The 25,728-nt window shown below is 39.5% G+C and overlaps 3 protein-coding genes across 8 annotated transcripts in view; 2 read left to right on the top strand and 1 right to left on the bottom strand.

Moving 5' to 3' along the window:
- Nucleotides 1–14,237, top strand: part of LOC146461140 (3'-5' exoribonuclease HELZ2-like) — a 46,734-nt gene extending 32,497 nt beyond the window's left edge. For both annotated transcript variants that reach the window (XM_085087417.1, XM_085087416.1), the window contains 11 exons: nucleotides 517–3,158; nucleotides 3,500–3,768; nucleotides 3,908–3,990; nucleotides 5,363–5,506; nucleotides 6,045–6,203; nucleotides 7,296–7,579; nucleotides 9,006–9,332; nucleotides 9,925–10,164; nucleotides 10,918–11,077; nucleotides 12,478–12,645; nucleotides 13,448–14,237. In XM_085087417.1, the coding sequence (XP_084943543.1) occupies nucleotides 517–3,158; nucleotides 3,500–3,768; nucleotides 3,908–3,990; nucleotides 5,363–5,506; nucleotides 6,045–6,203; nucleotides 7,296–7,579; nucleotides 9,006–9,332; nucleotides 9,925–10,164; nucleotides 10,918–11,077; nucleotides 12,478–12,645; nucleotides 13,448–13,551 (4,580 nt within the window). In that variant the 3' untranslated portion in view covers nucleotides 13,552–14,237. The remainder of the gene's footprint in view (nucleotides 1–516; nucleotides 3,159–3,499; nucleotides 3,769–3,907; nucleotides 3,991–5,362; nucleotides 5,507–6,044; nucleotides 6,204–7,295; nucleotides 7,580–9,005; nucleotides 9,333–9,924; nucleotides 10,165–10,917; nucleotides 11,078–12,477; nucleotides 12,646–13,447) is intronic.
- Nucleotides 1–25,728, bottom strand: part of LOC146461132 (uncharacterized) — a 303,232-nt gene that overhangs the window by 114,811 nt on the left and 162,693 nt on the right. The window lies entirely within an intron of this gene.
- The window catches only part of LOC146461137 (3'-5' exoribonuclease HELZ2-like), a 71,073-nt gene continuing 59,727 nt past the window's right edge, over nucleotides 14,383–25,728 (top strand). For 3 of the 5 annotated variants that reach the window (XM_085087412.1, XM_085087410.1, XM_085087408.1), the window contains exons 1-4: nucleotides 14,383–15,328; nucleotides 23,762–23,814; nucleotides 24,279–24,330; nucleotides 24,943–25,131. In XM_085087412.1, coding sequence (XP_084943538.1) covers nucleotides 23,801–23,814; nucleotides 24,279–24,330; nucleotides 24,943–25,131 — 255 coding nt within the window. In that variant the 5' untranslated portion in view covers nucleotides 14,383–15,328; nucleotides 23,762–23,800. Of the gene's footprint in view, nucleotides 15,329–20,381; nucleotides 20,419–23,761; nucleotides 23,815–24,278; nucleotides 24,331–24,942; nucleotides 25,132–25,728 lie in introns of all 5 variants that reach the window. The other 2 variants (XM_085087411.1, XM_085087409.1) reach the window with 1 other exon arrangement.

The following is a 25,728-nucleotide window of genomic DNA, read 5'->3' as shown; positions in this document are numbered from 1 at the left end:
ATCCTGTCATGATCAACTAGTTATAGACATGTGCCTGTCTAACAAAAACATCTGAAGAAGTGAAGGCGATTTTATTTGCTTGAGCCAAAGTAAATGATCAAATTTCAAACGACTGTTTTTTACTCTCGTGCGTCTGGTCGTAGATACAACTTATTGGCGCGAGTAGTGATTGCCTTTCCTTTAATTCCATTATCCCTGACAGTCTAAATATTTAATTAGTGGTGCATTCAGATGCAGAGACAATCATTATTAATGTAACAAGAAATAATCTTTGTTGTCCCAGAAATAATAAATAAAATAGGGACTTATTCAGAGTCAAGAGGTATTAGCTAATTAATCACACAGATCTTCAGAATTTTTATGTCAAGAGCCATGTAACCTTTTTATGTTGAAAGCCATGAAACCTTTCTGGAAGAGGCCCATACCGTTCCTTAGATAGCCGTGGGATTATGGAGACCTCACCAAATAAATGATTTAGGACTGTTAGATCACACTTCACATTATTTAATTTTTCAGGTGTGCTGAATCACATCATCAGTCCGCATGAGCGTCAGTTCGTGTGCAGAGTGGATTACGAAAATCCAGAATTAATGCGCCCTATCAACAAGTCTGTCCCCAGAATAGTGACCCTGACTGCGAAAGATTTCAATGGTATGCCTATCTACAAACCAATGCGTGATGGGGATGATGATAAATTACGAGTTAATGTGATGGATATCGCAGAATTCTGCAGTGGGAAATACTTGTTCCTGGTCCAGTACTTACAATGGAGGCAAGACTGCAGTAATCCCTTGGGAATCATCATAGGAAAACTGCCACAAAAGGATACCTTGGATGCTAGTATGGAAATTTTGTTTGCTGAGCATGGAATCAGGAAGTCTTTCGACGAGGAAAGCAAACAACAAGTTCTTTCAAAGTTTCCAACGACTTGGTCGGTACCTGCTGAGGAGTATCAAAGTCGTAAGAAAATTGAGGGTGCGTTCACAATCGATCCGGAAATGTCTAAGGATCTCGATGATGCTCTTACTGTGGAACAGCTTCCGGATTCTGTGTATCGGATAGGGGTTCACATAGCAGATGTCAGTTATTTTGTGAAAGAAGGCACCCCATTGGATAAAGATGCCTTGTTTCGCTGCACGTCATACTACCCTGGTTTCGGCTACGAAAGCGTACCAATGCTTCCTCCTGAGCTCAGTGAAAATCATTGCAGCCTTCTTCCTGGAAAAGATCGTCTGTCCTTATCGGTGTTCCTAGATCTATCACAGGAAGGAAAACTGCTTGGTCCGCCGGAAATAAAGCGCACCATCGTCAGATCCTGCTGTAGGCTGAGCTACGGGGAAGCCCAGAAGATCATTGATGGCCATCACACTTTAATCGAGCAGATACCAAGTGATACTGCCAGAAAGATTCAATCCCTGAGTTTACTTTCGCAAAAGAGGAGGGTAATGCGGCTGAGAGACGCTGCATTCGATCATTGGTCTGACAGTGATCATGATCCTGAAAGCTTTAAAGCCCACGAAATGGTGGAGGAAATGATGATTCTCGCCAACGAACAAGTAGCAAACTACCTTTCCACAGGCATCCCAGACGCAGCACCTTTGCGAACACAGCTACCACCTAAAGATCATAGACTAAGAGATTGGGTCCGACAGTACGGACAGTTCGTTAACTTTTCTCTTTATCTTCGTGGCTTCTACTCAGAAGAAACCCTTCAGAAAATAACTGCGGATGTTGAATGCTCAAAATCAAGAGATTTTAAAGTACAACAGTCCGTTTGGTCCGACATCCGTGATGCTGCAATGCTTGAAGACCACAAAAAACTGCAATTTTTGATTTGCAACGAGAGACATCATCCTCAGCTGGCTGTGGCGAATTCACATTTTCAAAGAATTCAGCCCAAATCTCAATACGTCTGCAAAGGAGATCTGTCGGAAGAAAATGTTGTCCACTTCTCTATGGGGATCCCTTTCTATACTCACTTCACGTCACCCATACGCCGCTATGTAGATATCCAAGTACACCGACTCGTTTTGGATTTAATCACGAAAGGTGGCAAGACAAAAGAAGTATCGAAGGACCAAGTGGCCAAAGTATGTCGGCGCTCCACCTTTGCTCAAGTAAACTCCAGAAAGTTTGAGAAAGGATGTAAAAAGGTCCATACAGCTGCGAAACTTAGGGAACAAAGTCAAGAAACCAAAGCAGTTATTGCCGCAATCGAGGATCGAGCAATTAGTTTGGAGATCTTAAATCAGGAATTCAACCATCTATCAGCAACACAGAGAAAACTTAAACTTAGTAGCCTCAACCCACTTGAATTCAGAATTTCTGTCAATGAAGATGTTTCACAAATAGTATTGACGTGGAAACAAAGACTGTACATAGCACCAAGGAAAGGCCATGTAAATGAACTGAAAGCTGAAAAGGAGGAAGTGAAGAAACTCTTATCCCAAGGAATGGTAGATAAGGGAGAAGTATTGGACGTGCCAGCGGAGAATTGGCAGCAGATTTTGGAAGCAATTCAAGATGCAGACTACAGCAGACTCAGAAATTTGATTGCGAAGACCGATAGAGATCATCAGATACCTGGACGTAATAATTCCAGCGCCACCAACATTGAAAGTTCTAGACCAGACAAAAAGGACCACATGCGCCATTTCTATGAGAAACGCTTGACTCTGAGGACGTTTGACGTTGTAAACATTCAACTTTCCGCTCATTTGACACATGGAGTTCTTCATCCCGAAGTTCAGCTCTTTAAGATCAATCCTAGCGTGCATATTTGTATTGAGCACAGGAAATATCCGAGAAAATGTTTTGCAACGACATTGCGGTCCCAAGCATCTCGGGTGAGGTACTCTAGTGTGGACAGCTACATTCACGCTTGGAAACCAGTTCTTGCAATGGAAGCTGCAACTGGAGCCGTCGATGAGAGCGACGAGTTCACCATACACAACCTGAATGTACAGTGGACAAAGACTGATTCAAAAGGAAACGTTAAAGGCTCGTTTAGTCTCCAGGAAGAATATTTCACCATTCGTCAAATGGACTTCCATGTGGGAGATTTTGTTTGCGTTCGCGTACAAGAAGACCAGTATATGAAAGCAAATCATCCGGCATCCTTTGTAGATGGCCATTGGCCCGAGAGAGGCATCTTAAAAGTGAGTAAAGGATGCTTAGGGCAAAATTACCCAACGGACCATCTATTTGATTACATTTCTCATTGGCTTTCACCTTTTTGCTGGCTGTCTTGTTTTTGTCTTTTTTTTGCTGATATATTTATATATAGAGAGAGAGAGACAGAGAGAGAGAGAGAGAGAGAGAGAGAGAGAGAGAGAGAGAGAGAGAGTAACAGTGTTTGTAGAGAGAGAGAGAGAGAGAGAGAGAGAGAGAGAGAGAGAGAGAGAGAGAGAGAGAGAGAGAGAGAGAGAGAGAGAGAGAGAGAGAGATAGAGAGAGAGAGAGAGAGAGAGTAACAGTGTTTGTTCTTGTTTCATTTACAGCCCAGCGTCACTCAACATTTGTCATCTGATCGCTCTGTAAAGATGTCGGCGTTGGAGAGCAACTCTCGTTACAATTCCAGTGGCGATTGGTCAAGCTTTTGGGTAGGTCACTGTATCATCCACAAAGTTAAGAAGTCAAATGAAGAACCTGACACATTGGAAGTAAACATTGACCTCCACCAATCATCATCAGACTTTCCCGAGGGTTTAACTACAGGAGATGGACATCGCATAACCTTGAACGTTATTCACAGATCAAAAGCACACAGGTACACAACTTTTTGTCATGAGGCAACTTTCGAGTATTTTCGCGTTTCTTGTAACCTGAGTTCTCCCAATGAGTGGGTTTTCTTTGTTGTTACAAGTTACAAAATGTTTCCCACTAAACGTGACCACGTTTCTCCACAGACGAATGTTCTCAGCTTTATGTGAACTACCAAGTGCGTCTCAGTTAGTTCATGCCATCTGCATGGGACATGACCCAGAACAAGGTAGTGATTAGTCCAATGCAAGTTATAGTTCTTCTTTCATGTTACTATAAGTAGACATAAACTTTAAACTTTAAACTTTAAGAATAATCACTCCTCGCAAGGCTTTTCAGTAACATCTAGTTTTAATCATCCCCTGCAAACTCTTTAAGGGAAGGACTTTCTTACTTTTCTCCCTGTTACTATATGTGTTGCTTGAAGAAAATTTCGACAGTTGAGAAGCACATTTCTCACTGAACAGTAAAAACAATTTTACGCGAATATTACAGGGTATATTAAAGAGGGCATGCCATTGTTTGTTGAAGGTTTAGGCTGTAGCCCACATTTTGCAGACCATTCCATTTGTTATCTTCGCATTGACATTCTCATGGCACAAGCCATTAGCTTACTGCGAAACGTTTTGGCTTTAAATTTGTGCTATGCCATGGTTACTTATCCGAGACCGAGTCGTCCCCATCTACATCATTAGCCTGAGAACAGGCTCCCAAGTGGGGTATAGAGTGAAGACAAAAATCGCGCTCGGAGATGGGGCGGGAAAGAAAAGGGGTGAGCCTGTAGACATTCTTTTGATGCCGCCGTTCCGCCCCCTTGTATTTAACCTGTGAGTAATATGTCAACGAAGTAATTTTATGTCAATCACTCCGCTCGATCGTGTCGTATTTAAAAATAATATTATTCATTAGGGAAATTCTTGAGCTGGCCTAACTGCAAACGGAAGCCTGTAGTTTCCGTTTTCAACTCTTTGAGAACAAGAAATTGCTTGTTACTCCTGGGCAGCAAACTACAAAAGATTCGCCGACTGACGATCGCCAACTGATATACCTCCTTCAGTGAAGACTTCTTCGCCTCCAGAGCCGAGTGCAAACGCCTTTTAAAGCGTTTGCACTTAAAAGTCTTAAGCTAGAAAGTTCCTCAACCTTGTCCTTCACCAATGGCCTGACAATTACAACCGTAAAACATTCAATATTTTACATTTCTATTTTAAGGAAGAAACTGGAAGATCAAACTCTTGTTGAAACTAGTTGGTAAATATTTCCATGGTAGAAAAATTTTCAGTTGTTGTGGTGTTGTTTAGCAGTTCAAGACGGGATCATTAATTTCAACTTATTCCAATGCACACATTGAAGTGGTTCATGGCCAATTAATTAGATGCTTTGATTCCTATCTAATAAACTCTTGATAAATCTTGCCTCGCATCTGCGCTGTTTTCCAGTGAAATATTTGCATTGCTGGTACCATAAATGTATAATATAACAAGTGCAATAGCAAGCTTTAGCATTATTTCATTTTAAGCATAGACAAGCTTGCCATGGTACCATTGTCAAACATTTTGAAATCCGAATAAGCTTATTAACACCTGTTCTCCTTTGTTAAGGAGACTTTGGAGACCCTCCTGCTACCAATTTGTCAATTGCCAACAAACATCCCAGGTGTGGGTTAAAACCATTAAATCAGTATCAGGAGAAAGCTGTTAGAGAGGCGCTTGTCCAGCCTTTTACCCTTGTTCAGGGTCCTCCTGGTAAGTAAACAAATCAACTAGATGCTGGAGTTTAGCCCGATCGATATACTTTATCGCCCATTATAAAAAAAATAATAATAATTTTTATTTTTCCCCTCCTTCTGAAACGACAGTTTGAAACGAAAAGGAGTTTGTCCCAATCGAATTTCGCTGTATGCAAATGACGGAACTCGAATAATTAGCTCGCGTATCTCTACCCTCAATCAAGAAGAAAAAATTACAATCAAGTTAAACAAATTGTATAGTGGAAATAGCGCCGGGGTTTACCGTGTTACCGTGTTTACTGTCGAAAGCGATCAAAGAGAAAGACTTGAGCCCACACGATTCCTCCGACTATGTAACGCCGTCTCCCTTCATTATAGTTATAACAGGGAACTCTCTTGAGAAATATCTAGTACATGTTTCCCAACCCATCTTGACTACTGATGCACCTCGCTTGCCTTCTAAAGTCAAATGAATAATCCCTGGTTAAATTTCCATAGTCACCTTGGAACCTGTTAGCTAAAGTTGTATCATGTGATCTATTGATTTTCCAAAGGTACTGGCAAAACTGTAACAGGTGTGCACATTGCATATTGGTTCACGAAAAGAAGTAAGCAATTACAGCCACAAGACGAAGACTCTGCCCAAGAGCCTAACACACCACCACAAGTCATTTACTGCGGACCTTCCAACAAGTCAGTGGACGTCGTAGCTCGTAAGTAACAAAAATGAAGCATACCTTAAGACCAGTTGGGATTAAAGGGGAAGTATCATGGGTTATTTGATATCTTTTGTTAAAAATGATGAAATAAGACCTTCACGAGAGGAACGAAATTGACTCAATTCTTGAAAGAAACAACTTGTGATCTGTTCTAGCGCATTTTGGAAACAAAAATGCGAGAACTTGAAAAACATTAGCCTAATATTTTTCAAGTTTCAATCTAAACCGGCCTACTCTGTCTCTGGCAAGAGGCACTAATCGACAGTTTTATTGCACTGGGGTGATAATTTTTAACAAACTTGACAATTATTTCGTTGTTTCTGCTGACAGTAAAAAATTTTTGGATTTTGAAATGACAGCAAATTTTCGTAATACTTCCCCTTATTTCATAAGTTTTAGCCATATTTGGCTGAATAAATAATGTCCTTGGTATTGGCAGTGGCCTTATTTGCCTTTGAATAAACTACGACTACCCTCTTGTCCCCCGCATGGATTGCATTAAACCGAGTGAAATTTGCATGCACGCATGAGAAGACCTTAATTTTTTCTTGTGGGTCCGGTGCATCTTACGATAAGAAGGAAGTTTCTGCAGTCGTTTCCTGCATTGCAAAGAATTTATTTTGGCCTCTTGCTACGTTCCCTATCCTAAATAAACCGCTTTCAGTGAAGATATCTAGTGCATCCCTTGTTCCGTAGGATTTTCCTGACTGCTGAGACCGTCAGCAGTCGCAGCAGGTCCCTGGTCGCCGCCGTAAAAAAGTTCATATTTAGCTTTATTCGTATTAGAAAATACCGCAGGCAAATTAGTAGCCGGGAAAATACAGATCTTGGGCTAAGTGAGTCGCTGAGTGCTAATCTAAAATTTTAAAATTGTCTGTCTGAGAAAGCCGGCTCCGTCACTGAGACCTCCTTTGAATATTGAATGTTCTGGCCATTGGCTAGAGTGAGTCGCTCTGGAAGCTAGGTCGGGACACTTTTGGGCTTAAGTAAAACAATTAAAAAACATTACCTATTAAAATAGCATAAAAAATATGCCTTTTGTTTAGCAAGGTAACCTATAACTCTAGCTTTATTTTTTCATTGAAGATAAAATGCTACAGATTCCTGGCATCAAGATCCTCCGTGTTTATGGTAATCGCATCGAAGAAGAAGAATTTCCTATTCCAAACAAACGTAAACCTCTCAGAAATTCAACTGAAGATGAGGTTAAAACATTGGATAAGGAACTGAAAGCCATCTCATTACATCACGTCATTCGAGGAGAGGAGTGTCCGTTTGCCTCTATGTTACGGGATTATGAACGCAAATTTGCCAAAAACCGAATTCAGGATGTGGAGACCAAGGCCTCAGACGTGGCTGAGTACTGCAAAGTTAGACATCATTTAACTTAAAGGGCCCTAGTCAGCCACACCCTTGTTTTTGTTTATATGCGAGAGTTTGGCTTTTATATTTTATTTGGAGCATGTCGAAATGAACGAAATCACTGTGAAACTAGTAAAGATAATGAAACATACTTTCAGGAATACAACTTACAGTAAAGCAATAAGATTTCGCTTCACCATGCAATATCAATAATTTCGATTGCATCGAAAATGGCGGAGGCTGACTAGGGTCCTTTAAAGAGGCAGTATCATGGGAAATATCATGATTTTTGGTAAAAAAAAAATCACTAAATTTAAACTTTGAACACTCTGTTAATTAATTTAGAAATCGCTTTTTAAAGAAATATTGATAGTGATTCTACTAAGACGAAAGGTTAAACCAAAAAATAGTACAACCGATTTTTAGTGCGTTACGACAGCGAAAATTGAAAACGTCGGCCCGACGTTTTCAAATTTGAACCCATTTTTACTTCGGTCATCTGCCGGCGAAAATATCCGTGGATAGTTTCTGTGCATTCTGATAGTCGTTTAATGGAATTTTGGTCATTATATCTTGGCTGCTATCAACCAAATAGCGTCTTTTCAATTTTCAATGTGTTACTAAAAAATAGCGTAATACTGTCCCTTTTACATCGTTTAAGATAGACCCCTGAATTTATTACGGCCTTCTATAAATTGCAACCACCAATGGAGAAGATCAGTGTTAAAAACAAAACAAAACTAATATCAGAAACAGTACTTAAATAGCCTATTGTCAAGAAACAATACTTCAACAGGAAATGCCGGTATAAAAGGGTCCTGGTCTGGCCATTCTCACCTTCAGTTGTCAATCAACCATCAGAGCATAAAAAACTGAGGAACAAAATGTGTCTACCACCCTTACTGATAAAATTGGCTTAGTTTTCGGAATAAACACTGTTATAGACACTGTTATACTGCTGTGGTAATATGAACTTTTGAGGTACGGTTTTTCAGAGGATGCTTGAGTCAACAACTTACACGTCTGGACAGCATTTAAACTTGCATTTCCGACCCACAAAGGTGTGAAAGGAAGGAAGGCCTTGCCCTTTTATAGCGAAACGTCTTGTTTAAGACACATCTCAGCTTACGAGGGCTTCGTGAATCTGGCCCCAAGCTTAGTATTAGTCATTGATTATATATTGCTAATGAGTAATAGGCTACAAGTCGTTGAGTCATTCGCTGTATCGATTAGGTCGTCACATTCATTGATTACATTCCCTACGATACCACCCTATTAATTTTTTTGTCGATAGAGTGGCCATGACATAGATTATCAAAATCAATTTAAACTATTCATCCCTTAACCTCTCCAACCCAGCTTATTTAAATAGGAATAGTGTAGGCACAGGAGGCTGAAAACTTGGTAATTTTTTTGTTATTATTTACTGTTTAGTTAATTGGAGAAGCCGAGGCATGGGCACTGCAGTCGTTAGGAGTCCAGATCATTTTATGCACATGCGTAACAGCAGGCAGTCCCAGGATTATCAAGTCCTGCAAGAACATCCAGCAATGCATTGTGGATGAATGTGGAATGTGCTTGGAACTTGAATCACTCGTGCCGATCATAGGTTCAAAAGCGCGTCAAGTGGTTCTGATTGGTGATCACAAACAGCTGCAGCCCATCATTCAAGATAGCATGGCAAAGACACTTGGTTTGAGCATCTCCATGTTCGAAAGGCTTTCTAGACGAGCTATGATGCTGGAGATACAGTACAGAATGGTAAGGTGAAATATTTGCATCTCATGGAAATTTAAGCTTTGCACGAATCCTACTTTTCTGTTCAAATCGAGTGTTGTAGACTCCTCCAGCATAACTCTGACTTGTGGTTAACTAAAACAAAGAAGAAAGTCGTCGCTTACTTCCCACAGTGCTGCTGAAACTTTTCCTTTCTGAAAACCTAATGTCGTTAATTTTTAATTCTGTCTTTCAAAGAGCATCGGCAATAACAAAAAAACGTAATAGTTAGAAATGGACAGTACTGAAACTAAACTAAGCTGGAGACTATATGTCCTTTTCACACTTATGTCCAGAAATACACCTAACCCTGATTTTGGGTACTTTATATAAGACAGACCTTTTTGTCATTTTCATATGACTATTATTTGTGTTTTGGTAAGAATTTAGGGTAGGGGACACTTTGTGATGTCTATCATACAGTTCATGCACCTCATTAGCGTGCATTTCTGGACATATCTCTTTGGTTAACCACGTCAACTTCCAACTTCTAATATTGATTTAGTGTGCCATTGTTAAAAAGAAGATGAGTGTCAGAACCTGCTTTCACTGCATATTCTTTTATATTTATTTTTAGCATGATGAAATCTGCAAATTTCCCTCAAATTATTTTTATGAGGGGAGACTCAAGACAGATCCATCTGTCCCAACATCCGACCCTCGTCTCCAGTCCTTCTGGCCCGCGCAAGCATCGCAACCAGGCACGAACCTTCCTATAGCATTCTGCCACGTCGAGGGGGAAGAGGAGACAAGTGCTATTAAAACATCACATAGCAATGAACAGTCGAAGGCAAACATGAAAGAAGTCAGGAAAGTGGTAGGTTATTCAAAAACTAGCTATCACTCGACCTTACTCAGAGACTCTTCTTTAAATCAGTGCGTTTTGTTACTTTTTATCGCTTGATCAATAGAAAGTGCAGTTAAAGAATTTGAAAGAACGTTAGACATACACCTTTTGCTGAAGTTACTTTAAAATATGCAATCCTTAAAACTTACGTATACCGCTATGAGAGGCAGACGAACATCAGTAGAAGTATGAGAAATGTTATCGTCATAAACTCAGTTTTCCAGACAAATAGCAAAGACTTTAGCCTCCGAGAACACACGCCTTTTCCTGCTCTCGCAAGCTACAAATCTGGTTCTCTGTCGGATTTTTATCGACTTTAATCATGAACTTCAGCGTGTATGGTCATATCTGTGCTCAGTCTTTAGTTGCCCCGAAGTGTAGCATTGTTTTGACCCTCTTTTTGACAACCTTTTTTGCATTGCGCCCCTCAGCCAAGTGTTGATACCTGGAGCTATTTTCCAATTTATCTAGTCATGTGAAAATGATCACTTGATCCATGGCATACCCTGTTTACATCATCATGTACAGGATAAGCTGCGTTGCCAGACACCTTCCCAGCTGGATATCAGTATCGTATGCAGAGAGCGTTACCCTGCAGAAATGAAGTGCCCCTGTATTTGTCTTATCACAAGCGCCAATTCGCCAAAAACATCTATCTGGATGTGTAAATGACGCAACGTTTTAATTTGGTTAACATTTTTTTTATCATTCGGCCCACTTCAGGTACATGTGGCGAGATGCTTGGTCCTGAAAAATAGCGTGCACCCTGCCAAAGTCGTTATTTTATCACCGTATAGAGAACAGCGAAGCAGAATAAGTATTGCCTTACAAGGAGATTGCACTTGCAAAGACATCCTTGTTACAACAATCGCTAAAAGCCAAGGTAACAAATAATTATCCTAGCAAAATCTCATATGCTTAGTAATTTGTGTTGATAATCTTGTTTCGGTTAAACTTTGTTGTGTACTCGCTTACGCATGGAAAATAGTATGCTACAAATTGTATCAAACATTATCATGAATAGGTAATTCGTTAGCTCATAATAACTTGTTAACTGCAATCCAGTTTGTCACCGAGGAGTATAGAACGTCAGCGAACAAATTTATCAACACAACCTTCCACATTTTGCTGGTGTTAATTAAGGGGAAGCGGGGCATGGCGCATTGGTGAAAGCTCTCGCCTCCTTGCGTTATAAGTGAGTTGAGTTTGTTGTTGGTTCTCGTCCTTGCCCCGGGAGGTTTTTCTCCGTGTACTCCGATTTTCCCCTCTTCTCAAAAACCAATATTTCCAAATTGCAATTCGATCTGGATTAATGTCAAACACTTTATCATGTACCTCTGGCTCGAGGGATATTGCGCAAGCAATATATAAGTAACTTTACTTTACTTTAACACAATAATCGGATACATTTTCAATTGACCCACAGGACATGTAAGTGACATACTTAATGCAAACTACCCGTGTAAAGCTTGTGGCAAAGTGAATATATGAAACTTATTCGTTGCCTGACCAATACCACCTTATTTTTTTGTTGCCTTCGATTGCTGATTCTAAAAGGTGTCTTCTTTACTCTTGTAATAATGTCTCCCAGTTATTAGCGGTATTATAATTATCGGTATTCTTTCCTTAAAAAGGTGACCATTTAGCAGCATTCCGGAACCAGATGTGATTATGTACCCCAAAAACTAAACGTTTCTCTTTTTGGGGTTATAGTGCATAAACAAAAATAAATGTTAACACCAGTGATAATAAATCACAACTGACAAAACTGGTTAATAACAATTGCAAGACTTTGGAATAAATAGCGCACACAGAGAATTAAAACCATCAATTGGTGAAAACATAGTCTCTTGATCAGTCTGGGGAAGACTTTAGGAAGTCAAAACGTCTTTCATGTAAAATAGACCGTTCACGGGTATGGACTGCTTTTAACCAAACGATAATCCCTTGGTGGATCTAAGGGAGGGGTCGGCCCCATCCCAAACCTCCGTCCCCAATTTTTCGGCCAAACCTGAATCCCACAGGGCCGAGACGCCAAGAAAGTTCGTTTCACGAACAGAAGCAAATCGAGCGTTCGAGAACGGGCCCACCAATTACCCACCACTGTAATTTGTAACATTCAGACAAACTACAAGGACTGCAGCATGAATTTAAGTCGTCTCTTCTGATGGTTCAATAAGCATCAATAGGAGATGGGTTGACAAGAAACTTTTGGAGTAATCTTTCTTAGACACTGGCATGTGAATGCTACACAAACACCTAATCCTTTTTGGTTAATTCTAGGGAGTGAATGGGATTACGTCATCTTATCCTTGGTTCGCTCCATTAAGAAAGAGGAGCTCGACCCAGACCTCTCTCTAAGCTGGCTCCGTGAACATCTGGGTTTTCTAACCGATGAACATCAGATGAATGTGGGACTCACACGAGCAAGAAAGGGACTCTGTGTGATTGGTAAGCAGTAGATATCTAAAACATGGACTCTTAAGTTTTACTTTTGTCACATAACTTGGTCAATATTCATGAATATTGAACGGATTTTTTATGACCCTTTGCCGCCAAAATGGTCTCGAGGAGGTCGTTAATTTCACTAAAAGTATTTAAAATCTTGACGCCTCCTATAAATGATATGGTTGACCACTCCAACCACTTAAGAACATTTGTCTGCACATATATAACTTTATAGTCCCCATGCACTGGGGATTACAGAATAAGCTATAGTTTGGGATTACACCCTATGTGTAACTTTTTTATCTTTTCATTTGAATAAGAATCTTCCAGTATTTGAGATTTGATACATCAGATCATACAACTGATACAAATAAATTAACAAACTTTTAACATCCATTTTATTACGTAAAAGTGAAAATTTTTACTTCTGTGTACTTTTGACTATGACAATGTCACACAATAATACTGGCTGGATTCTAAGCGAAAAAACGATATCCAAACAGGAAATTTCCCACAATGAACGACATTGGGGTAATCGAAAGTTGTTAAACGGAGCATGCCCAATTTGCTTCTTTCTGCAAGTTAGAGGTCATTCACAAGTTCTGATTCATTTGTGTGGTGACACGTTCGGTTCCATGTTTTTTGGGGTGAAGTCCTGGTACTGATAAAATACGACAAATTAAGCTCCCTATTATTCATATCGGAGAGTTATGATTTACGCAAATGTGGTACCATCCGCTCTGCTTATGTTAGTGTTAAACATGCACTCTTTTTAGTTTTGTCGTTTCGTTTTTGTGTCGTCTAGGTAACAAGAATCTGCTAAAACACCATCCCATGTGGCAGAGCTTGCTGGAATTCTACGAGGAGAAACACTGCTTGGTGAATGAATCTGATTGGCCTACGAATTAAGAACTCTTTACAGCAAATTATGAGCCGCCATGATGTGGCGATATTTTTTGTATATAACCAAGGGATGACACGTGGTTTTATAATTGCTTTTGTACTATTTTAATTTAAGGACGATTTAAGAATTGGGGACCCTAGGTAGAGATGTGGGTTGGCATCACAAAGTTCTGACTAAGAGGTTGCCAGAGTGGAACAGTTACAAAATATGTCGTATAGATCATGTAAATATGGTGCGAAGCTCAGACATTGCAATGTTACATGGTTTTGGTCCATGAAAGTTTTTAACCCTTATGAGTATCCACCGAAAGCGTCGGACTTGTAGTTTTTAAATTTTTTCAGAAATATGAAGACTTAACAAAATTTCAACCTCATAATCTGCTATTTTTATAGAATAAATTACCATAGTTTTAAGCCCTTTTGTAGACCACACGATAGTTTAATTAGAAAATCGATGTAGATAGTATTGCTGAATTTTTCCACCTGTGTATACAAACTTAAAATTTGGGTAAGTTGCCGCGATCATTTTTATTTGTTGAGCGTCTTCATCCCTCTCAAGTTTCTTACCATAGCTTTTAATTTTAGTTTGCAATAACTCACTAGTAGCCGCTTGACAGTAGTTTTAACAGCATTATAGCCTAAGAGCAAGTATGAGTATGTCAGTATAAGAATAAACTTTATTTCAAGGGGTACAGACACTTAGTTATGAGTCAGTCAGTACTTTCGACCGCGTCTAATTCACCAAACCTTGCAGAAAAAAAGTAAACAATTTTCAACGAGTCACAACAAAAGTTAGGAATTTTGTACAAACGTTTGGCTAATCTGGTTTAGTTTTTGAGATCAGGAGCCACTTTTAAAATGGGCTCGAGACACAACTTTATCGTTGTTTTGTATTCTTCTTGCCAAAATCAGTACTATTCTGATTTAAATTTTTTTATTAATGCACCATTATCTGGGCATCCACTTACAAACCTAAGCTCCGCAGTCTTTTCATTGTATAAAAACGCGGTATCAGAATAGGCTACTTCCGGGTTGCTTTGGACCTCATTATGAAAGCGAGGCTAAGTGCGAAGTTTTTATCATGAAAATAAATTTTCGTTCATATGCAAACAACAATAATTTCTATATGAAAAGCTCTACACTTAACCTCGCTTTCATAATGAGGTTCATAGCAACTCGGAAGAATAACAAGCATTCGCTTTCCTGGGACATAATACCTGTTCCTCGAGAACCTTAGTTTTTTTTCCCTTTTGCTTCTGCGAACAGAAAACACGGATATGATGTCCACGATATCGGTGAAAATGTTCGCGCAAGTGAAGGGTTTATTTTATCCGCACTGAAGCCTTTTTTCAATATTTGAATAACAATATCAATCATCAGCTTCTCGGAAAATCAGCAAAATTTTCCGAGAAATGCTTCCAAAACAATTCATTTAGCTGAGATATAATGTGTCTTGTATTACACACTTGGAAAAAAAATCTGATTATTTGTTTGTTTACAACTAAGCGAAAAACGATCCTATATTTCTCGAGGCACTTCTCTACACGCATACGTCACCGTTACGAACTAAGGTCAGCGGATAAGCAAATTAACATGGTTTTCCGACAATTCAGTTTCTTAGAAATCTTTCTTTCATTCACGTCAGCACGGAAATTTCTTTTGCTTTCGGTGAACTGGAAAGAAAGATCAATGCACAGGGCACGGAGGACACTCATAATCATTTCATCGTCTTATTTTCGTCGGGATCTTTCAACGATTGATGGAGTCAGTGAAACCTAATTTGGTAAGCCTTATAACTTATTTTCAGACAATAGCTGAGTAGACAAACAATTTCGTTCTCGGTCAATTTAAAAGGAAAGAACCTCTCTATGTAACATTTAGGGACTTGCATAACCTTTATCGGAAATTTGGACAGCAGATACATCGGGATTTTAGTCTTTGTCCTGCCTTAAACACAATTTTGTCGCCGCGTTTAACATTCACTCGACTCGATATAGTTATCTCATTGTTCTGCAGCCTTTTGTTTGTATCTTAAAAACGAAAGCAAGTTTCCTGATCACGACATTTGCGATCTACGATTGATATCTAAATTGTACTAAAATCGTGCTTTTCTCGCAATAGCATCGCGTGCCGATCGAATGCAATTGCTTCTCAGACAGTCAGCAAACGAAGGATGTTTAATTATATATTCATTGTTTTCTTTACATAGGAAGACATGCATGACTGTGCGGATGAAAATCCCTATAATAGTTATACATTTCGACACAATTCGGCGTCCAAGGGATCAACGTTATATCTTAAACTTTTTCTTCCGCATCAGTTAATTAAGGACAAAAGTTATTCCTAATGTGTACACCGGTGTATTGTTCCTGTCACGCCACGACTTTTTGTTATTAAATCCATTGGATTGTATTTCATCAAACAAACATCCACGCGGCCACTTCTGCCCTGTTTGAACGTTTTTGTATCATTCAGTTTGACATGATCACAAGCCTAAATAATTAGTCTTGGAATATTTTTTAAGGTTCTATTATGTGTATGAATATATCACTGTTAAATCTAACAACTCAATTTGCATTTGATTATATTAATCACGAGACAAAACAAAGTCCTCGAAATTTGATCTCAAATTTTACTTTCTTATGGTTCGTTCGATCAGTCACATGAGTGCGACTGCCCACAAAATATATTTTTGGCTTCAGTATACGGTAAGCAAAATTCGCAGGTTTAATTAATCCAGTCACTTTAAAGGATTTAATTCTTATCCTGGAATATATTGATTCATATTCATATTCAATAATACGTTTGTTCGCATCTGGTGAGATCACCTTTTATTCACGAATACATTCAACCATATTCACAGGGCATATTTATACCCACACAAAACATATATATCTTATTCGATGGTTTTACATATAATACGCACAGATATTTTGCGAGTTGCGTAGTATTTTTCCGAGTTCCGAAGGGGCGAGGAAAAATACGAGCAACGAGAAAAATGTCCACGCGTATTATATGTAAAACTATTGAATAAGCGATTTATTATTCCATTACATAAAGATTTTGCTATTTTGGCTTCTCCTTTTCGGTAAGTGTTGAAATACGCCCGGCATTATCTGTCCATCAGTATATTGCGTGTGCGAATGACGTTAACAACACAGAAAGCCATCGTATTGTCTTTGTCCGTATTTGCTCTATTGTAAACCGGTCAAAGCAGGACATTACAGTGTATTACGGTCCTGTATTTTGTGCGTTCTCTTGGCCTTATTTGGTAAAATGACATAGTAGTGGAATAATAAAGATTCTTATTTTCATGTAGATTATTTCATTTACATCCAACAGTTTATATTCATCCCCATTGACAATCAAAATTTGTGTCCAGTGCTGTGTAATGCCACTTAAGGATGGTGCCTCTTAATACAGAAGTATTTTTGCACAGTTTATGACTATGCGGGAAAATTAGGTCTTAGTATGGGCTACTGGAATCCAAGAAGAAAATTGGGGGTAGCGAGGCATTTTTTTAGAGTTAATTAAGCAACAATTATTATAAAAAGCAGTTAACTGCAAAGCAATGTATGGGGTTATCTCAGTCTGAAAAATGCATGGCTACCCCTATTTTTTTTTGATACCAAGGGCACTTGCTAAGTTCTGCTTTCTCCACATAGTTTTAAACCGCGCTAAAATATTCCTGTATTCCTAGGCACCACCAATACGAAACCCGAGTATCTCGAGATGCGCAGAACGCATGCGCAGAACAAAATTAGGCATCGTCCTTAACGTTTTGTGTATACAGCTATTTCAATTAACGTTGTCGGATTAAAATCAAGCCAAAAGACAAGAGAGCAATGTTTTGTGGGATTATTTTTTATGAATAATTTCATCAAAATCATCCCTGCACATGCAGGTCATTGTACTACTAATTACAACCTATTGTTTTCTCCAGGCATGACTGATTTTGATGAATTTATTCATAAAAATCCCACGTAAACTTTCGGTCTTGTCTTTTAGCTTTATGCTTTGAACCGACAACGTTAATTGAAATAGCTGTATACTTCCGCCTTTGCAAATCGTTAGGTTCCAGGTTCTATCATTTGAGAACACGTGATATTTCGATCGCAAGATGGCGGACGTTTTCCATTCAGCCAAAACGTTCAAGTTTAAAGTTTGGAAAACTTAACTGCCGAATGGAAGAGTGTTTTCCGGTTAACTACAACTTACTTGTAAAATAAACCTTTTTCCATTCATTAATTTTCTATGTAAACCGAAATAACAGAATCAAGCTGGAACCTTGTGGGAATGGAAATTCCGAAGTTTTATTCCAGAAAATTTCTGTTCCATTCAATTTTTCACTTCACTTCAACTTAATGAATTTTTGAACGAATGGAAAGCTCCTGGCGTCTCCCCCGTCTTCGGGTTATTGGCAGAGCATTTTAAGGCGTTGTGTGGGCGAAGAAATGCAAGGTAGAGTACAAAGTCTATTGCATTAGACACGACATTTGGTTCAACGAGCGTCAGTTCAGATCGTGTAATACATAACGATTATAGGCTTTAGTTACACTTCCACTTGCGTTGATAATGCATTCACGTCATTTAATCTAAATAAGTAATGGGGCCTTTCTTGCACAGTTAACGTCTTGGAAAGATGTGATGATAGCGATTCAAGCAGTAGCAAATGTAAATCAATTTCAATTTGCTAAAGGATTGTTGCCACGTGAAAACTGTTTCGCTACTTCTTCCTTTAATTCAATGTCATTGACATCTATAACTACTACCGACAGCCTTTTATCTCCTGGTGAAGTACTTATGAGTCAAATGCTTACCATTCCAAGTTATCAATGCTGTCTGTACCTTCAGTAACATCTATTGCAATAACTTATCGATTTCGGAAATTAATCACCTCACTATAATCAGTACAAACAAAGACAAGGGTTGGGACAATTCAGATTTACGGTGTCTTCGTACTTCGTACACGATACGCGATAAAGAAATAATTGTCCATCCCCTTACAATTTTAACGTTAAGCCCAAGTAAGAAAAATGCGTTGTGAACCTGAACATTGTATGGGGGAAGGATGTTGGGTAGTAAAAGGCATTGTAGACAGATAACATTGCTTCTTTGGCTAGGCAACTCTTCAATTCGCAGTTAATAGCACGTTTGTAATATTGATGCTAAGCTCTATGTCCATGATTATGGATTTGCTCAGATCTCTTTTATTTTTTAGCCCTAACTGGATGCAGGTTCCAAGCTTTAAAAGCTTCTGGAAACGTTCTAAAACTGATTTATTTCATTAAGAGGAAGGTAAAGTGAAGAGCAGGATCAGCCGACAACACGAAAACATATCTCCATTGATAAGTCCCTATTCTTTCATCTGCTGCCTCCTTAATCCCCACATTGTCGCTCCCATGATCAGTTTTGCTCTTCTGATGGCCACTCAGACTTTCGTGTAGCTGGTGGGAGCAAATCGAGATAGTACTTCTTGTTAAGTGTATGACAGACCCTCATGTCACCAGAGTATGGTGTTCGTCGATGTGCCACAAATTACAAGCTATTTGGACACAATATGGTCTTCTGGAAATCACAACAGGCTCGGTGCAGCGGATTGAAGGTCTTGATCAACACGGCCAATACTATCCCTTATTCTATCCAGTTGAACTCTAAGACACAGTGATGGAATCAAGCCCAACATAAAGGAATACCGTATTTATTCGATTAAGCGCCAACCTTGGAATAAGTGCTCACCTCGAATAACCGCCCACCCTGAAAGCCCAAAAAGTTTATAAGCGCCCACCCTCGAATAAGCACCCACCCCACCCCCCTCCTAATAAAAAAACACTTATGTACTAGCCCAGCGCAAAGTAAGCGGAGCGTCAGTTGTGTTCCAAAATTCGTTTTAGATACGGTAGTCAATGAACTTTTATACTGTTTATGCCTTGCTTATGATAGTTTTTGCACTTTGTTTTCTCTTGTTGAAGCGAAATAAACTTGTTATGCCTTGTTTTGCAATTCTCTTAAAATGTCCTCGCCTGCTGAGAATGTTGGGAAAATGATAAGCGCCCACCTTCGTGGGCCTAAAATTAAATAAGTGCCCAGGGCGGTTGATCGGATAAATACGGTGCCTGACTCGTTAATTGACAAAGTAGTAAGAGTTTGTCAGCCAATTGAAAGAACACAGTGAAGCAAAACCAAAGCAAACGGACAATTACTTTCGACACTCAACTGAAAACGCCTCGAAGAGTACTAGTAAAACCCAAAGTCTCATGATCCCTCGTAAATCTTTCTACAAGGTTATGCGAGGTAGCTCTTCTTCCGATACCGAATACGTAGCCCGTATAAAAGCTATCACAATGAGACTTAAAGGATGGATAGTACGTCCAAAGGTATGCCTTCGAGATCCGTAACGGGAATTGAAGGAGTGATGTGGGAAATACGTCAAGATTTTTAAAATGATGGCTATCTTGGATTGGCCATTTTGGATTTCTTGTTTTTCCCAAAACCTCAGGAAACCAGAAAAATCGACCAAACAGCAACACATAAATGATATAAAAACATGAAATTTACTGTAAGAAAGTTACCTATTTGGTCATTACAAACAAGTCTTTTGATTTCTGTTAAAAAATTGGTTGCCATTGTAACAACAAATTCAATGAAGCCTGGCCTACCATAATAAATTGTCCCCAGATGTGATGAATTTCCGAAAAAGTCACGAACTTTAATTGAAAACTGTTATAAACGCTGGTCTAAAAGGGTCAAAAATATGCATTGGTACTTATTTTTTTTAAAAATCACCTTCATGTATGCATTCAGGAAAAACATCACTTTATTACTTTGTTTTTCAGAGCTCGCTGCTCACAGGGGATCAAATATTATTTACAGGTATATTTATATTTCTAACCAGATTTAGCAAATCAACTACCCACAACTGTCAGTTAAGTCTCCACAAAGACGCACTATTAGCCCCTCCACCATGGATTTGAGAGAGAACCTGGTTTCTCCAACATCCCCTCCCCTCCCGCTGGGGAGGCTGGCAGTCGAGTGTGGCAGACCTGCCTTTAAATCTTTTGCGAGATGTTACTTTTTGCTCTCCACAATGGAATTTGCACTCTAGCCAGCATGAAAGGCCCATTTTTCGCCACACCACTCTCCTTTATTGTTTTGACCACTGAAAGACCAATGGCCTGATAGAACACTCACTGTCCTTCTACACGGCATATCTATAATTTTCCCCTCCTCCTCTAATTGTTTTTTCACTGCAGCAGGTTAACGGCGGGTGGGCCTTCAACTGAAAATCTACCAGAAATGTTTCGCAAAAAACGCATTTTGGTTTAAGTAGCCAGTTTTTCAAATGCGTTCAATTTTTGTGACACGTGCAGCTGGGTGACATTCTAAATGTAATTGCCTTAAATTTGAATGAGCCATCATTTTAGAATATGGTATATTATGCCTGGAATTTCACATTTTCTGATCAACTTATTTTGAACCTTTAAAACGAGAGTAGATAGTTGCTACTGCCTTTTTTTTTCGTAAGGTCTATTTCAATGTAGTCAGGTGTTATCTTCTCCGTTAGCGTTACTTTTGAATACATCTTTTTCATTGGGTCAGTTACCGACAATGTGGAAAAACCCCAATATTACTCCGGTGTACAAGAAAGGGAATAGGAATCTTAGAGAGAACTACCATCAGATTTCACTTACGTGTATTCTATGTAAAATCGCAGAGAAGGTGGTGAGGAACCGAATAGTCGACTTTTGGTCTGATCTAGATCTTTTCAACCCGAACCAATTCGCGTACCTCAGTGGTAAATCCATACTTCTGCAGTAACTGGAGTGCTACGACGACTGGGCTAAAGCTAGAAATTGTTCTAAACCTACTGACGTGATCTTACTAGATCCGTCTAAAGCTTTTGATCGTGTGCCACACGAACGTTTATTGCTGAAACTGAATAGGCACGGCATAGACGGGCCCTTACTGCGGTGGTTTAGACATTTTTTGACAAACAGAATGCAACGCGTTGTTATCAGAAGCAAGTATTCGGATTGGTCGTCAGTAAAGTCTGGGGTGCCCCAAGGAACAATTCTTGGCCCTATTTTGTTTATCATCTATATAAACGACATCTCGACAGATTTGACATCCACTGTCAAGATTTATGCAGACGATACTAAAATCTACCGCACAATTGGTTCACCGGATGTTGATATCCCTGCTCTGCAGTGTGACCTAGATCGATTAGGCGTATGGGCAAATAAATGGCAGATGAACTTTAATCCGGATAAATGCGAGGTGATGCGTATTACACATACAGTCGAACCTCCCTTTGCGACCACCTCTCGTAAGCGACCACCTCTCATTAGCGACCACTTTTCCAAAATACCAAAAGTTTTCGAGTCAAATCACTATAGATGGAACCTCTCGTAAGCGACCACCTCTCGTAAGCGACCACTTTTAGAGATGATTTTTTATAATTTTCAATTGTTTTTAACCTCCCGTAGGCGACCACTAGCACTTGACACACAATCTGCTGCATCTCTCACGGGCGGAAATCGAAAAATGTGTCGCTGTAACATATTGGCTACATCATTACAGCAGACGCCGTAAATCTCACAATCGGAGCTACCGGAAGTATTTCCCGATATAGCTTAGCATTGAAACAATTGATAAAATACACGTGCACTATACTTCACACTGAAATAAACTTTAATCAGATCGAATCTCTTGTAGGAAAAAACTCTCTTATCTTTTATCGTTCTTATCTTTTTACTTATGTTCCGTTCCCTGAAAAATTAAATGAAAAAGTAATAAAAGAGTCAAGTTTCTTTCACAATAATTGTCTCAATCGCTGTATTAAGTAATTTGCGAGATACAAACAATAATCACCATAGACCCTCAAATTTTTTGCCTAGAATAATTTTGGACCGGTCTTAATATACTTGTAGCTAAGAAAAGTTATTGCTATGGGTTTCGATAAGCACTGGCAAAAGGCTAGACTGCGAGCAGTCTCTTTCTTTCCTAACTTCTGTAGCGCTGTAGCGCGCGATTGGTTGAGCGAACGAGGAAGCCGCGACCCGAGAGAAACGCGGGCGCAGAGGGAAAGGAAAAAGAAATCCCTCCTCGTTCGCTTTTCTATTTGCATAATTTTGCCGGCGCTTTTGCTCGCGTGATCTGAGGAAAAAAAGGAGGACTGCTCGCAGTCTAGCTTAGGTTTCCGCAATTACCTTATGTAAATTACCCGAAATTTAGACCCCTGTGGTCTGACCTCTGGTAAGCGACCACATATCCTTGACATTATGGGTGGTCGCTTACGGGAGGTTCGACTGTAGAAAGGATAAAACCAAACCTATTTATTCGCTGGGAGGGCAATTTAGGTCGGTAGAGAACACCAAGGACCTCGGGGTAACCATCTCTTCTGACCTGTCCTGGGGCAAGCATGTGTTTGCAACGGTAAATAAGGCAAATATAGTTTTGGGTATCATAAAGCGGTCCATTGGAACAAATAACCGGGATGTGTTTTCGCAGCTCTACAAGTCATTGGTCCGGCCTGTACTTGAGTATGCGGCTCCTGTTTGGAGCCCGTACTTGATTAAAGATATTGTGGCGCTGGCAAAGGTTCAAAGAAGAGCTTCGCGACTTGCTTTAAGGCAGAAACGTGGCGAAATGAGTTATGAACATCGTTGTAGCTTAATGAAATGGCAAACACTAGAGAAGCGAAGAGAATTTTTATCTCTGGTTCAAAGTTATAAGATAGTTTTTGGCATTGATCACCTCTCTTTCCCAGATTTCTTTGAGTTTGCCAAAAGTACTCGTACAAGAGCTAACCACGACTATAAACTTTATTTGAGAAGAGCGGTTTGTAATTGTTACAAATATTCTTTCTTTATTCGCATTGTAAGGAAATGGAATGACTTGCCAGGATATGTTGTACATGCCGAATCATTATCTGTTTTTAAGAGTAGACTTAAAATTTATTTGAATATTTATTGAATCAGTAGCCATCGAATTTTATCTAGTTCTAGAAATTTTAAAATATTTTGCAAGTTTTTAGTTAGGGAAATTGCTTTGTACAGGGTTAACCTCAAGATTTCCCTTTTCAGGATGTTTTTTTTTTGTATTGTGTTGTAGCCTCCTGAATAAAATGTTATGTTATGTTATGTTATGTTATTAAATTTACCATTGAGGTCTATATATGGCCGCGAGGCCTAATGGTTTGGCATTGCATCTTTAGGCGACTGAAAGGTAAAGACAGCTGTGCAAAGAATCAAATATGGCACATCACAGGTAAGGAACTTAATAGGTTTTATCAGTCTTGTTTTTTCAAGGAACTAAAATAAAAACTAAAAAAGCACTTGTAATTATTATTATTATAACATGACAATGTAACTCTCGTCTATTGCGTATTAGTGTCTAAGACGGTTTCAAATTATTGATTGGTACCTCTGAAGGTGAGCTTCAGCGCGTGAAAGTGAATCTCCTTCATGGAAGGCGCCACAAGGTCAGACCGAAGGAAACTATACCCAGAGCAAGCGATTTTTGCTACGTTTGCAATTGTAGATTCATGCCAAGTAAGAAACTGACGAATCTGGTCGCATTTCAATAGAAAATGTATAGGAAGTTTCAATTCGTGATGGCAGCCGTGGAGAGGTATTGCGGTGGGTGTGGGAAAACCTCAAAACCCAAAGTCTCAGTCACAGTTTTGAAGTTTCTTAACTAATTATATTTTATTTTCAATTCCTGTTTCGTAGTTTAGTGTCCCACGACGCTCACTTCGAAGATTTACCTTTCTCGATACCACAGGTCTGTACGTCGTGTCTTTTGAATTAAGGCAGCAGGGAATGGGGGGGATACACGGCCCTAAGTATTGAGTGGTCACACTCTACTAAGCAGTCAGTTCTGTATATGTCTTCTTTACTAAATATTCGTGCTCACTGTATCTTAATCTAAATTTAATGGACAATTAGTAAAAGGAAAATTGGTATACAAACATAAAGTAACCTTATTTTGGTCGAGCGTTTTAGGATCGCCATACAACCAGGGATCCCCTTTCGTTTCCATTCTTCTGGGAACAAAAGCCGCTTTATATTTCTTCACTTCAAAACGTATTTACTCCATTGGTACGTCTAATGAACGCGCGAAAAGTCTAGAGCGAGCGAACGAATGGAGACTGGGACTAGGAGGAAACAGGTTGGCGCGCGCGGGAATGTATGCTGTTCGCTATTTGCGTCATCGCCAAGACAGGAAGCGGCTTTTCTTGTTAGGAAAATCCTAGTACCGCAATGGCCCGATTTGCACTTAGAACAGATAAAAGATTTTGACTAGTCTGAAGCTGTCCGGTTGTATTTATTTACCGAAATTCCTTCTTTGTTTGCTTTGTACACAGTGTACGCTATTATTTTTCATTCTCGACAGGTTCTGCTCAGCTCAGTCCTAGTATCACCCAACTATGAAGAAACCTTAAATAACGCTGAACACTTCATGGCTTTTAAAGAATATCACACAGCTGCAACGCTCTTTACAGTGGTGCTGCAGCAACTCCGAGCCTGTCCTCAGTTTGTGGCTATGATATTGTGCAAACGAGCAGAGTGTTTACTTTACATGGTTAGTATTTCTTTTATCAACGTCGTTTAAAAGATTTAAGTTACTGATTAGTTTCAACTCTGAAGAGAGGAGGGGGGGTGGGGTGGGGTGTGGAGGAGGAGTGAGACGGGAAGGAAATTAGCAATGAAGGAAGGAATAAAGTGTGTTTGCGGGTGAAATTCAGACAACCGGCTGCAAGATTGAACGGGACCTAAGTAGGGAGCAGACGACATGACTATTCTGCGCTGCCACTGACATAGATACTAGAGAGCTTTAGAAAACGACGACGCCGGCGGCAACGAGAACGTCAAACAAGCAATAAGTTTAACAACCAAAACAACAACCCTGCACGTGCATTTCACTTTTTGGTACATTTCTTTCCCGATGCTGCACTACTAGGAGGTGAAATTTTCTGATGGGGCGTTTTATGGAGGACGTAAGCACTCGCCGACGATTTTTTCTTTTTCTTTCTAAACTTGGGTGTGGTCTTCAAGAATTCAACTCCAGGAAATTTCACCTACATTTTACATTTAAAACGAGTTGAAATAATCGCAACGACGTTTGAAAAACGTGAATTCATTTTTATAATAGTGACGTTTTCGCTGCCGTGGCCGTCGT

The sequence above is a fragment of the Pavona decussata genome, unplaced genomic scaffold, assembly GCF_977016875.1.
Source record: "Pavona decussata unplaced genomic scaffold, jaPavDecu1.1 SCAFFOLD_202, whole genome shotgun sequence".
NCBI lineage: Eukaryota > Metazoa > Cnidaria > Anthozoa > Scleractinia > Agariciidae > Pavona > Pavona decussata.
This window is presented reverse-complemented; position numbering and strand designations above follow the sequence as displayed.